Source organism: Emys orbicularis, chromosome 4, assembly GCF_028017835.1.
Source record: "Emys orbicularis isolate rEmyOrb1 chromosome 4, rEmyOrb1.hap1, whole genome shotgun sequence".
In the NCBI taxonomy this organism is placed as follows: Eukaryota; Metazoa; Chordata; order Testudines; family Emydidae; genus Emys; species Emys orbicularis.
Genome location: NC_088686.1, coordinates 151,859,913 through 151,873,856, shown reverse-complemented (window position 1 = coordinate 151,873,856; position 13,944 = coordinate 151,859,913). Strand labels below are relative to the sequence as shown.

The window sequence follows — 13,944 nt, the reverse complement described above, 5'->3', positions numbered from 1 at the left end:
GAGTGTAAAGCAGCGAGCCCGGAGCTGGAAGCTGCAGCCAGGCCAGGGCTGGGCAACCAGCTCTTCGCGGAGAGGAACGCACGGCCCAGGAGAGAATGTTTTCCGGGGCCCTTTGTTTTAATGTCTGGTAGCTTGAGGTGGCAGCAAGAGGCGTCCACGTGCGAGCGAGCCCAGAGCTAGTGGCTGGGCATGTTCACACGCACAGACCCTCCTGCACTCCTGCTCGTCAGTCCTTGGCCGCTCTGCTCAGGCTGCTAGCAAGGAGCCAGCTGGAGGGTGGCTTTTGTGGGGCAGGTGTTTGTCCATGGATCCCTGGGTGGAGAACCCTCCCCCCCGTCTCCCAGAGGCCATGGAACGCTCCACCATTGACAGATGGAGCTGCTGGTCGCTTCCACCCGGGCTAGATTCCCATGGACAGGGACTCCCATGGGGAGACAAAGGTGCATCCTGGGGGATGAAGTCCCACCGGGGAGCCTGGTCTGTAGGAGAGAATGGGAGTGTAGGGCACCCGGACTACAACTCCCACATGGCACTGTGGTGGTGTTTTCGAATCCAAATATTTCTGCCTGTGGTTTTCCACCGAGACGTGGAAGTTCTCCGCAGCAAAGCAAAGCGTTTCCAGACCGGCTCCGCTGTGCCCTCTGAGATGGCCACCTTTCAACGCTGCCTCTTTCGACAACAGAGGAAAGGCTCAGCACAGTACGTGTGGCCTGTATCACACATCCCAGCGGAGGGGAAGGAGGAATGGAACTCACCAGGGGCTCTCCCGAAAGCACTTCCAAGAGCTTGATCAGCATCCGCCCGTCTCGGAGGTCCATGTAGAGATCGGAAATGCGGCAGGTCATGCGAGCAAGGTGTGAATTCACCCACTTGGTGAAGGTTTTCTTCTGCACGGCTTCCCGCTCATCTGCAACAGGAGAAAGGCCCCACCACCCTGCTCCAGAGTCCTGCACCAGCACCCCGGAACAGGGAGCCGGGAAACAACTGTCCCAAGCCCCGCGGACCTGGGCCCTGGGTCAGGCATGAATTCCCATTCAGGAGAGCACATAGGCATGCGCTTAGCTTGAAGAACGTGCTCAAAACCTATGCATGGAGCTTGTGCTTTAATGCTTCCCTGAACTGGGGCCATGATACACCACACTTCATAGATTCCTACATTCCAAGGCCAGAAGGGACCATTGTGATCATCTCATTGGACCTCCTGGCTAACACAGGCCAGAGACCTGCTCCCAAATAATCCCTAGAGCAGAGTTTTTAGCAAAACATCCAATCTTGATTTAAACATTGCCAGTAACGGAGAATCCACCACAATCCTGGGTAAATTGTTCCAGTAAATTACCCTCCCTGTTAAACTTTTACACCTTATTTCCAGTCTGAATGTGTCTAGTTTCAACTTCCAGCCACTGGATCCTGTTAGGTCTTTGTTTGGTAAATTGAAGAGCCTATTATCACATTTCTGTTCCTCGTTTAGTTACTTATAGGCAGTGATCAAGTCACCCCTTAACCTTAGCAAGGAAATTTTTGATTTTTCTTTAGAAATTCAAATACTGAAAAATGCTGACTGAAAACCGAAACATTCCAATTCTGTAAATGCAGCGTGCTGCCTCCTGGGAGCAGTTGTTCAGGTACCCTGTGGGCCAGGCTACCTGCTCAGACTACATCTCCCAAGATGCACCCTGGTCTCCCCCTCTTGGAGAAGGAAGGTGGTGCATTATGGGAGTCCCTGGCCATGGTGCATCATGGGAGATGTAGTCCAGCTGGGAGCCTAGCCCACAGAAGAGAATGGGGACATGAGGCACCCAAACTACAAATTCTACAAGGCACTGTTGCAATATTTCTGCATTAAAATATATCAGGTTTTCAGCATTCATTTTTTTGATAAAAAATGAACACTCTCCTTAGAAAGCAGAACTTTTTGCAAAAAAAACCCTTTAGTCCAAAACACAAATTTCCATGAAAAAAGTATTTCTCAGTGGAAAAATTCCCATCAGCCCCAGTGTTTGTAGAGTGCCCAGTGCAATGGGGCTGCAATGCTGCCTGTGGCCTGTGGGTGGCAGTGCAATACAAGTTCTTAGTAGTAATAATAAACACTGTTAAGAATCCCCCCCTCCCGTGGACCCAGCACCTGGTGCAGTGCATGGCTCCTTCCTGCACTGGATATGGTTTCTCTGACGTTCCACTGCGGCTGCAGCTTAGCCCAGCCAGAACCTCACGGCGAGCGTGTGCCTGTGTCTCTACCCCGCTGCGTTTGCACTGCGCCCAGCTCTGGGGTGTGCCAGTCACGGGGAGCGCTTTCTGGCTGCAGTGGGGCAGTGCATTTCAACAGTCTGCTTGCTCCTTAGCGACAGCGATGGGCTGCAGCACACAGCCAGGACCGGGGAGTGAGTAATAGCAGCACAGTGAGGCCGCCTGCTTTTCCTTCCATGACTGTTTCGATTAGCGCAGGGCCTGAGGCAGCTCGGGGGACCAAGCCTCCGCTCTCCTGGCTGCTGCACGAACAGACGGAAAGACACGCGAGCAGCCAGCGTTGCTGGCGGGCTCACTCCATCCTTCCCTGGTAAGAAAATGCTGTTCGGGGAGGGGGGTTTTCCCTCCTCCACTTGGCCCCACACGTTAAAAGGAAAGCGCAGCAGGGCCCGGGGCCGCGGTGACCAACGCCTCACGCACAGAGGGCATCTCTGCTGTGGGAAACAGAGTTACACGGAGTTCCCTGGGAAAACGCTACACGCAGATGCTGTGCCAGGGTGGCCGGTTCCTTCACGGGGACCTAGGGGCAGCCAGCCCTGTGCAGTTAGTCCTGCCCCACCCCTCCTGCCTTGGGGGTGGCACTTACAAGGAGCTCCTGTGGGAGCCAGTACTGGTCCAGCTGGGAGTGCTGGACTGAGCTAACAGCTGCAGGCAGAAACGGTGGAGCCTGGACTGCAACTTGGGGCTCCTGACTCAAGGAACGAGACACTGAACTGGGGTGTGGCGCTTTCCCCTAAGCAAATGGGGAAACTAAGGCAGGGCACTCGGGAGGGGGCCGCCCAGTGACAGGCTGCTTCTCCTGAGCCACAGCGGCAGACGGGAGCCTGGTACATTGGAAGAACAAAATTAAGCCAATAAATACTTCATCAGTGTAAAGAATTTCCATCATGAATGGGTGTGAAGGCGGCGGCAGGGGGAGCCCTGAGCTGGGAAAAGCGTCATGGACGTGGTTCTCATCAGCCACCATCATGGCTTCAGGGTGTCAGGCTCCCTCCAGACTGGGCCAGGAAACCAGCACACTGATCATTTCGCACGTGTGAATTGCAGTTGGATGCAGGTTCCAGGCGGCTCCTGACGCACCTTATCTAATCGCTTTCCAGAGAGAGACACCTTGGCTCATGGCCATGTGATGGATACTCCCCTCCACAGGCTGTGTGCCACTTGCGCGGGCCTGGCAGGGGGCTGCTGCGTGGTGACGAGGTGGCAGACAGGCACGCTGCCACACCAATTGTCCACAGGCACAGAGCCCCCTACAGGCATCCTGCCAGTGGCGTAGCTTAGAGCACCCCCTTAGCTGCTCTAAACAACTCCAGGGCCAGGCAGAGCATGAGCAGAGCGCTATGGCTGGCTGCCTGATGTCTCTCCTCCCTCCTCTGAGCCCCGGAAGAGTGGACAATTCCCTGCACAGAACTGAGGCCTTAGATTTGGGATGCGGTTTGTCATCAGGGCTCTGCATCTCTCCCTGAGACAGCAGTAGCAGGCTGCAAAGGGATTCCAGGAAACACAGATGCCTGACCCGGGCTCCCAGTAGCTGAGGGAGGGGAGAAATGCTTTTCTGAGACTCTGTTTATAAATGTACAGTGAGCGCCATTCTTGGCTCTGTTGCTTGTCGGCTGGGCAACCTTGGGCAAGTCCTTTGCCTGCTTTGTGCCTCAGTTTCCCCACCTGAGAAACCGAGATAATGATCCCAACCTCCTTTGTCAGGTGCTTTGAGATCTACTGATGAGACATGCTGGATAAAGGCTAGGTTCGTTATCAAGGCACCGCATTGTTCGCCCGGTGCAGGAGCCCTGGACAGCTCAGCCAAGGCGCCCAGGGAAAGCCGAAGGTCACAGCAAAGGGCAGGCAGCGTTTTTCCATTGAGGCTGGTTTTCAACAGCCACCTGGGAGCTTTGACTGAACGTTTTCCGAAAAGCATCAGCTCCCTGCAGAAAACGGCCAGGGTTTGTCCAGAGAACAGAAGCATCAAAACCAAAATGATTTGGGCCCAGAATTTGGGGGCTTCTGATGAAAGGTTGAAATTTTCAGGGGAGAGGGAAAAAAGGAACAAAAACCTCATAGCTTCTCGCCAGCTTTACCCCCGACTCCCATTCCCTGCCAGGCTTGCGAGGTGGGCACCGGGCAGGGAGGGGTTAAATGGCTGGAGGGCAGCGGCAGCTAGGAGGAAGAGGCAAAGAGTGGCTGAGGGGTGGGGAAAATATTGGGAGGGGGACCTAGATGGCGGCGCTGTGCCCACAGGGGAGGGGAGGGCAGGGCAGGGGAGGGCTGGGCCGAGTCTTCATCTGGAAGATATAAAGGCCCAGAAAGGACAGAAGAACCTTGTAGGGTTTTGACTTGTCCAGTGCTCAGTCCCGACCAGCCAGCCCTGACCTGGGATCTTCTGCGAACAGTTCTGTGTCTATCCAGCCATGTGTCTGAGTTCACAGGCGCTGACTTGTATTTTTCCCGGTGAGTGTTCCACCTCTGCGCCGCCCTGAGGCCCCGCCCCCTCAATCCCTTCTCCTGAGGCCCCGCCCTCGCTCCACCTCTGTCCACCCCGCTCCACCCCCTTCCCTCCAAGAGCCTCCCGCCATCCGCAAAACAGCGGATCGGCGGGGCTGCTGAACAGCTGTGGCTGGTGGGTGCCAAGCACCCACTTTTTTTTTTTTGCAGCACCCACGGAGTTGGCGCCTATGTCTGTGCTACTCCTCAGCCCCAGAGACCCAGGCAGATTCTTGGAGCCTTACAGATGGCTACATGCCACCCCAGTATGTTTCCAGCACCCCTAGGGCAGAGTTTAGTTCAAACAGCCAGTGACTGACCATCCAACCCCGGGAGTGGCATGTGCTCCACTTATGGAAGAGCTCCCAGCCCCCCAGAGTTCTTCTACCCAAGGGAAACCCTGATTGTCCCCTGTGCTGGGCTCAGGGGGTCTGTTCTACTGCACCCCGCCCAGACCCCGTCCGCTGTGTTATTGGGGCCCCAACTCAGCAAAGCAGCCTCTCGCCAGCAAAGCACGTGCTCAGTTTTTAAGTCAATGGGGCTGCTCAAAGTCTCCAAAGGTTAAGCAAAGAAGAGGCCCAGAAGGGCTCCATCTGGGAGGTGCTGCGCCCTCAAGGGGGGACGACGCTATCAAGCGCCCGGAGGAGGTAAGCGCGGTACCTGCCAGAGCTTTGATGCGGGATCTCTCGAAGAGCCGTGCGGAGCTGTTGTCATTGTCCAGCTCATCGTCCGAGGCTTCCCAGCGCGCGTTGATCCGGCCGTACTGCTGTTGAATCTCCAAGTGATCGTAGTCGGGGGTGGAGGTCATGTTCCGGGCCTGCCACAGCTGCTCTGGCTTCGGTTACGGGGAAAGGGCCCCTGCAGAAAAGCACATGTGAGCGTCAGCATCTCCCTGGGACGCTCGGGGGAAACTGACGAGCCGCGTCCCACGCAACCGGCTCATTCAGGGGAGCCACGCACCGTCATGGCCACTGGCACCAATTTCTGCCCCAAGCTCTGGCACGTTATGAAATATTCCAGCAGCCCCAGCAGTAGGACAGCCCGACCGAGCTGAAAGCACTCGAACCACTGTGCCCAGTAGGTGGAGACGTAACTCACAAGGAGCCCTGTAGGCTTGTGCCTACAGCTCTATGCTTGTATCACTTGTCATGCCAATAACCTGTCACTGAACTGAGTGAAAGTGACGCAGCAGTGCCTGGCCGACTGGAGAAATGAGTGTTGGGAATATTATCCAGACACTAAGGCCCTGATTCAGAAAAGCGCTTGAACACATGCTCGGGGTTGCCGATCCTCGCCGTATATTGAGGCCACAACTTCAGGAGTCCTGGGATCAGGCAAGATTTTCACCTTGAACTTTTTTTAAAGTATATTTCTAGCTCTCCTGGTTGCAGAGAAAAGCTGGAAAACATGACCTAAAGAATTACTTGGTTAAAATCTCCAGATTTTTTAAACCCATCTCACGCTATTCCGGGCCTGATTCGTGATTTTTGAAAGCTTCAGGTTGGCGACCCCATTGCTTCACTTCAGGTAAGTGCTTAAATTCCACTAATTTTAATAAGACAAGCATAGGTTTGATTTTAAGCCTGTGCCTAAATACTCTCTTGAATCAGGGCCTACTTCTCCCTAGCAGCACAGCTGAAAGGAGTGGTGGTAAACACCGTGTCAGCTTCGAAACTCCACTGGCATTTGTACATCACTGCGTTATTCCAGCTGGCCAGACAGCCTGGCCTCAGGGAAATTCCAATATTGTTTTGTCCTGAATCAGGAGAAAAAGTTGACATATCAAAACAATGGAAAGTTCCAAAAAAAGTTCGGTATGAAATGTTCCGTGTCTGCACTTCCGATCAGCATATTTTGGCTTGGTTCCGTGGGAATCGGTGCCCACTGAGCTGCCGCAGTGCCTCGTGGGAGATGTAGTCCAGTCAGGCCCATAGAGGAGAATGAAGGCATGAGGCACCGAAACTACAACTCCCATGAGGCCCCACAGGAGCTCAGGCAGATTAATGTCGAATTGACCCAAGCTGAAATATTTTCTTTAGATTTCTTTTTTCCCCAGTGGGAAATTTAAAAAAAAAAATTGGTAAAATTTGATAAAATTCTGAAAAAAATTGGTAAAACTCCATAAAATTTTTGCGGAAAGTGCATTTTCCTTGGAAAAAACATTTTGATGGCAGATTCCCGACCAGGATGGCAGCTCCCTTGGAAAGTCCCCGTGAAACAGAGAGAGAGTTACAGGAAACACGTGCTGGTGCGACGGTTCCAGTCCTGCGCCCTCCCTGAAGCCCGGCTAGATACCTGCAGAGTGGGCAGTTGTCCTACACCAAAAAGTCACTCAATCACTTGTTACCTTCCCTAACAAGCCTGCCCTGGCCAAAGGCGTTTTGTTTGCAAAGACGAGGACTAATCTCTTTCTCTTGCAGGAAACCCAAAGGGGGAAGAGGCCAGGGAGAGGGGTCATCCCATAGCGGGCAACAGGCAGGGTGTCCCACCCCCCAGGGCTGCACTTTGCTTTCCATGGAAATGCAGCCTCCTGTGGGGTAAAACCCGTCCACTGTTTAACAGCGTGCAGCAACGCTTCAAAGGCAGGGAGTAAAGACCAATCCCAGGTACAGTGGAAGCTGCACCTAAAAACGAACCATCAAGCGCAAGGACACCTCCCGGCCGGTGTCAGATGGTTACGCGTGGGGCAGGACAGCCAGGTGGCAGAACGCACCTTGACTCTCCAAAACACACCGCGGTGCCAGTGGAACCGGAAGCAGAAATCGGACCATTTGGGTGGCGATTTCGAACGTGTCCAACTGGCTGCCACGTCTGGCCAGGCTAGATTTTGATTAACACTGGAAGACGGCCCAGTTCTCACCACCAACGAAACCCTGAGCCAGGAGCTGCAAAAACAAGCAGCCTGACTTTAGAAAGCAAGGGCTGCTGTATCCACAGCCCCAAACTGGGCCCGGTAGCCGAGCGAGAGCTCCGGACTAGGACGCAGGAGGCCACTGCCCTTCTGGGTGAGCCTGCAAAGTCATTTCCCTACCTCCCTCTGCCTCAGTTTCCCCATCTACCCAGGGGAGATAATGATACTTGGTAAAGTGCTTTGCGAGCAAGTGAAGACAAGTGCTAGGTAAGAGTCGATGCAGGGTCTCCCATGTCCCTGAAGAGTTTCCTAACCACTGGGCTATGTGGGGGTGGGCTGAGAAATGCCACTCTGCCCCTGAGAAACCTTCCCAGTCCAAATGTGATCGCAACTGCTCTGTTCCCATGCAAAGTTCTGGCTTCCACAAATCAGCATCTTCCAATGAAAAAAACGCTTTGTTGAAAAAGTCCTGCCCAGCTCCACTCCCTAATCCCTCCCCCCTCTACCCCTCTATGTACGGGGACGGACGAGGGCACGGAACGGGGAAGCTGCCCGGCTCCGCTCCCTGTGCCCCGCGTACGGGGACGGGCGAGGGAACAGAACGGGAGAGCTGCTCGGCTCTGCGCCCCGCGTACGGGGACGGGCGAGGGGACGGAACGGGAGAGCTGCCCGGCTCCGCTCCCTGTGCCCCGCGTACGGGGACGGGCGAGGGGACGGAACGGGAGAGCTGCCCGGCTCCGCTCCCTGCGCCCCGCGTACGGGGACGGGCGAGGGGATGGAACAGGGGAGCTGCCCGGTTCCGCTCCCTGCGCCCCGCGTTCGGGGACGGGCGAGGGCACAGAATGGGAGAGCTGCCCAGCTCCACTCCCTGCGCCCCGCGTACGGGGACGGGCGAGGGGACGGAACGGGAGAGCTGCTATCCAAGGAGCAGTCTCTCTCCAGGGCACCCCACCCAAGGAAAGCCCCTGGCATGCGTCTCTCATGGCCCCTTCGGGCAGAGAGTGGACGGATTGACGGAGTTGGTTGGTCAAGCGCACTCCATGAAAGCCGGTGGAGTTGCGCCAGCAGCGAGCTCAGCCGGAGGGGTGTGAATGGGGAGAGTCCATGTTTAATCTACTAAGGAGGATTTGGTGTCTCATGCAGCTTCGAAAGAGCTCATCTGGCGCTGGCTCGTTGGGAGCGTGGCCAAGCCTCCGGGTGCACATCTGAGCCGCCGTCTCTGGTGTTTACGGGAAAAGATGAAGATATCAGCCTGGGGGGAGAGGTGGCTCCCAGACAGGAAGCCGCCAGGCACCACGGTTCCCACTGTGTATGGATCCACTACCCCAGACTTCAGGGTCCCCTGTGTGCAATGCCCATTTCATAGCTGCTACCAGGCTCCGCCCTGCCCGTTTGCCCGGGATCCCCTGTGTTGTTCTCTGGGGTACGGCACGTCCGTGCTGCTGTTTTGCTTCCCCTCCAAAGAGGAGATCCTGCCTGAGCTGCCCCAGCGCTGCGCTCCCACCCCTGGCCAGAGCCGCCCGAGTGCCGTGGCAGGAGACACGGGTGGCTTGCTGCAGGATGCACACATGGGAAAGAGGCAGGGCTGATGGGGGGTACCCAGCCGCTCGGGTTTCAGTACAGGCTGGGGCTGGCTTTTGATGGGCACCTCGGTACAGATGGCGTTGTGCCTTTGGGGCCTCTGTGGCCCCAACCTGCTGCCAGTTCCCTGGAGGGGTAACCCCAGCAGAACGCCCTGGGGGATCCCCGCCAGGTTCCCCTGCTCACAGCACCCAGCTGCAGGGCAGCCCACACTCCTGGGCTCACTGACTCCAGCACAGCAGCTCCCTGCCCAATGGTTCTCACCATAACGCGAGGCTAACGGCGGGTTTGCTGAGCGAAGGGAAGAGCCGGAGCGGAAGGATCTCGCAGGGGGGGAGGTGAGGGTTGCCTAAGCAGGTCTGGATTTCAGTGGCTTTCCAGCCCTCCTGAGGTTCAGCCTATCGCTAGTTACCAGGTCAAACCGCCATGGCCTGTAGCTCTGTTTTCTATGCTAGAGCACTTCCCTGGCCCCACCCGCCTGCCCCATGTGCAGCCATTGATAGCAGCGCAGCTTGTGTAACACGCACCATGCACAATACTGTTATTAATTATTAGCATTACAATAGCACCTAAGAGCCCCAAGGCAGATCAGGGCCCCGTGGTGCCAGGCGCTGCACAGACACACAGTGAGAGACAGGCCCTGTCCCAGCTGAGATCAGGGCCCCGTGGTGCCGGGTGCTGCCCAGACACACAGTGAGAGACAGGCCCTGTCCCAGCTGAGATCAGGGCCCCGTTGTGCCAGGCGCTGCACAGACACACAGTGAGAGACAGGCCCTGTCCCAGCTGAGATCAGGGCCCCGTGGTGCCAGGCGCTGCACAGACACACAGTGAGAGACAGGCCCTGTCCCAGCTGAGATCAGGGCCCCATGGTGCCAGGCGCTGCACAGACACACAGTGAGAGACAGGCCCTGTCCCAGCTGAGATCAGGGCCCCGTGGTGCCAGGCGCTGCACAGACACACAGTGAGAGACAGGCCCTGTCCCAGCTGAGATCAGGGCCCCGTTGTGCCGGGCGCTGCACAGACACACAGTGAGAGACAGGCCCTGTCCCAGCTGAGATCAGGGCCCCGTGGTGCTGGGTGCTGCACAGACACACAGCAAGAGACAGTCTCTGCTCTGAAGAGTTTGCAGTCTAAGTACACAGGGAAAGGAAACATTCAAGTCACACAGCAGGTGGGTGGCACAGCCAGGAACCATACCCAGGTCCCCAGACTCCCAGCCCAGAGGCCTGCCCAGGAGAACACACTCCCTCCCTGACTGCACTGTGGGACATTCCATTTCCTTAACACCAAGCAGCTGGGCTCCCCATGGGCCCAGACCTGCATTGCTGCAGCATGGCCGGGTCCCAGTAGACCTGCAGCAAAGTTTTAATGGACGCTTCTCTGTGACGGGATTTCTTTTGGGAAGGAAGTACACCCGCCTGGCTCCCTGGGCAAATCCCCCCTTCCTGGGAGCAGCCACCTCACCTCCTTTCCAGGAGGTGTTTGCCTCTCCCATGCTGGCCTGGCTGCCGGCTGCCACGGGATGGAATGCCGAGACAGCGCGCAGCTGACCCCGGAGCGCGGCGTGGTGCCGTGATCTCACTCCCGTTCCACGCGAGGCAGAGAGGAAGGGAAGAATGAGCAGGCCCTCTTACCCAGAACGCCTGTGGGGCATGCGTCATGAAAGCAACCCCCTCTAGCTCACTGATCTGCAGTCCCGATACCGTCCCCCCACCCGCTAGGAAGGGCCCCTAAGAGCTTGTCTGCACTTCAGTTTGTCGTGGGTCAACCCGAGGTGTTTTGGGTCCACAAACAAAATATCTCCTTGCCGCTCGCCTGGCCCAGATGACGGGCTCAAACCAGAGGAACCATGGGAATTATAGAGGCTGATCCTGAGTCTCCATAATTCCATGGCCTTCTGGTAGGAACGCATCCCCCAGCGCACAGCACGAACAGTCCCCGAATGCATACAGAGCACTGCACCACGGGATGTCTGCTAGTGCTCATTCTGGCAGAGGGGAGGCAACATGAAACTTGATGGCGGGAGTGCAATGCCGCGTGTACAAACTGATTGTTGCGGGTCACTTAACGTGCGGGGGAAGGGGAGACCTTGCACCAAGTTAAAAGCGTAGACTTGCCGGCTTTGCCAGTTAACGTACTGGAGGGCAGCTAGGAGGGAGAGGGGCCGATCGCCGATGGCACTGGCTGTGGACGAGCCTTCTCGGTGCAATGGAAGATTCCGGACGGGAACCCAAGCACTCCTCCGGTTCCCTTCTGGAAGCTGGCAGGCTGTTGAAAGCTGAAGCGGAGAGCGAAAGAGCCATTTGCGGGTGTGGCGCTGGAGGCGGCCTGGCACAGAGCTCCCAAGGCGGGGCTTGATAGCATTATCATCCCGCGCCCCGAATAGCGCAAGTGGCGGTATCACCCGGAACAGCTGGAGCCAACCCGCCGCTATTCTGAGCACACGAAGCAGGCTCCCCGGGCGGCCTCCTCCTCCTCCTCGGCCGGGAATGAGGAAGAGCGCTTCTCAGCGTGCCTGGTGTAGAAATTCCCCTCTAAAAGTAGCACGGCTCCGAATAGCTTGGCATGGGCGATATCAGCCCCAGCTGTCCCGGGCGGGGGGAGGCGCCGCATGCCCATGCGGGTCATTTGGAAGATTGAGGTCTGAACGGTTACTATCTATAACTGTCTGGAAGCAATTGTCAATTCAGAAAGGATCGGGTGTCTCTAGCAGCGCCAGCGCTCATGGGCCCAGCAAGCCCCACCCGGGAGATTTAGGAAGATTAAAGTTCTTCTTGCTAGGAAGAAAAGCCATTCCAGGGGGAGAGAATCAGGCAGTTCTCGCCATTTGGGGAAACAGCTGATGTCAAAGAATGTTCAGACTCCCAGCAGACAGAGGAACCGCAGCGGAAAGGGAGCCTGGCATTTTAATTTCCACCTGTTTTCCAGCTTTGGCCAGCAAGTATTTTCTAGTGGGGAGGGCAGAGGGGGAGCAGTACTTCATAGATCTTATGGGCAGAAAGGACCAGTGTGATCATATAGTTTGGACTCCCCCATAGCACAGAACCATCCCACACCTCTTCTCCGCTACGAGTCCCAGGCCCGAGTGAGACCACGTCTGCAATACTGATTCCAGTTCTGGTCCCCCACGGTTGAGGCAGATGAACTCCAATGGGAAGAGGTGCAGAGAAGAGCTAGTAGGGTGATCAGGGGAACGGAGGGCCGACAATAGGGGCGGAGACTGGAAGACCTGGGCTTGTTTCGCCTGGCAAGTGCAGGAAGAGAGGCTCCGATTGCTGGGGGACACCAGGGAGGGTGAAGAGCTATTAAAGTTAATGGACAAAGTTGGAACAAGTAGAAATGGCGATAGACTGGCCAGCAGTGATCTGGGGCTGGGAATGAGAAGAAGGTTTCCACCCATCAGAGGAGGGAGGTCCAAGAACAGCCCCTCAAGAGGAGCAGTGGGGGCAAAGACCCTGAAGATGGGGCTGGAGCGGTTTATTTACAGGATTTTAGGGCAGGGGTGACCTGCAACAGCCGAGACGGGACTCGATGACCCAGGAGGGCATTCCCTGCCAGGTCCTCAGCCGGCACAAATCGGCAAGAGACGCCCATGGAGCAACACTAATTCCCACCAGCTGGGCGCATTGTCTCCAATGCAGCTGCGCTGATTTATACCAGCTGGGGACCTGGCCCCATTGGCTGCAATGGAGCTATGGCCAATTGGCACCAGCTGGAGATCTGCTTAATTAACTCCAGTGGAGCGAGGGCCAACAGCAGCTGGAGATCTGGTCCCCCTGGCTCCAATGAAGCTATGACTGACTGACACCAGCTGGGGATGTGTCCCTGCACCCAGGTCCCTTCTGCCGGTCTCTGGAGTGCCGTCTGGGGGATGTTACAGAACCCCACGCCCTTTTCGAACGGAGTCAGGGATGGCCTCGGTCTCACTGGCCGTGCCATGCATGGACTATTGCTTTAAGGACAGCGCCCATGCCCGTGTCTTTGGCTCAGGTTTGGAGGGGGCACCAGCAGGCTGTCCAGCACCCCATTCACATTGTTTCATTGGTGGGATAACTTGACTGCCTTGATGGGAGCTACATGGTAGACCCTGCTGCCTCGTACACGCAAGACCCCACGTGGCAGCCCACTACCTAGGCCTGTTTGCCATTCCATTCACCTCTTATTTGTTGATTTATGCAGCCCACTGCACAAGCCTCAAGGTACTTTGCAGCGTTACAAGGTGTATAAATATTACAGGCAAAGACCCTCCCCTCCCAGCGCGAATGCAATCTGACCTCTGCCAGATCTGGTACTCAAAAGTCAGGGACCGGCAAGAGTTAAAGGTGCTTCTCCCGACCATATCCGAGACATTAACGCTTCGAATGGGAGCTGCACGCCACCCTGAACAGACTAGATTTGACCTTCAGAGTGGCCCTTAGCAGCTCCCAGCGAGACACGACGCCACGGCCATCTGGGAGGCGACTAGGGATCCAGGTGAAACTGCCAGGGAAAGGGAGGCCGGCAGCAGATATTTACCAGTGCTGGGACTGGGCCAGGCCCGTCGGGTTCACACGCTTACTCCTTAGGAGAGTGCCACGGGATTTCCAACGACAAGTGGTGAGGGTCTCGCTGTTCATCTGACCCAAAAGACAGCAGCCCCAACCCCACCCAGGAGCACTGGATTTCCCCTGGATTCCTCCCTCTAAATACCGGTCAGGGCTGGCCCCGCTGAAGGGCGTGGCTTGGATCGGAGTGGGTCTGGCGTAGCATGCTTGTTGTCAGGCCACATGCCGTTCTCTCTTGGC

General features: G+C 56.5%; 1 protein-coding gene across 1 annotated transcript in view; it reads right to left on the bottom strand.

The window, feature by feature from the left end:
- Positions 1-13,944, bottom strand: part of SPTB (spectrin beta, erythrocytic) — a 105,691-nt gene that overhangs the window by 71,254 nt on the left and 20,493 nt on the right. Inside the window, exons 2-3 of the mRNA XM_065403173.1 lie at positions 5,389-5,586; positions 756-907 (exon numbers count right to left, since the gene is read on the bottom strand). Coding sequence (XP_065259245.1) covers positions 756-907; positions 5,389-5,536 — 300 coding nt within the window. The 5' untranslated portion in view covers positions 5,537-5,586. The remainder of the gene's footprint in view (positions 1-755; positions 908-5,388; positions 5,587-13,944) is intronic.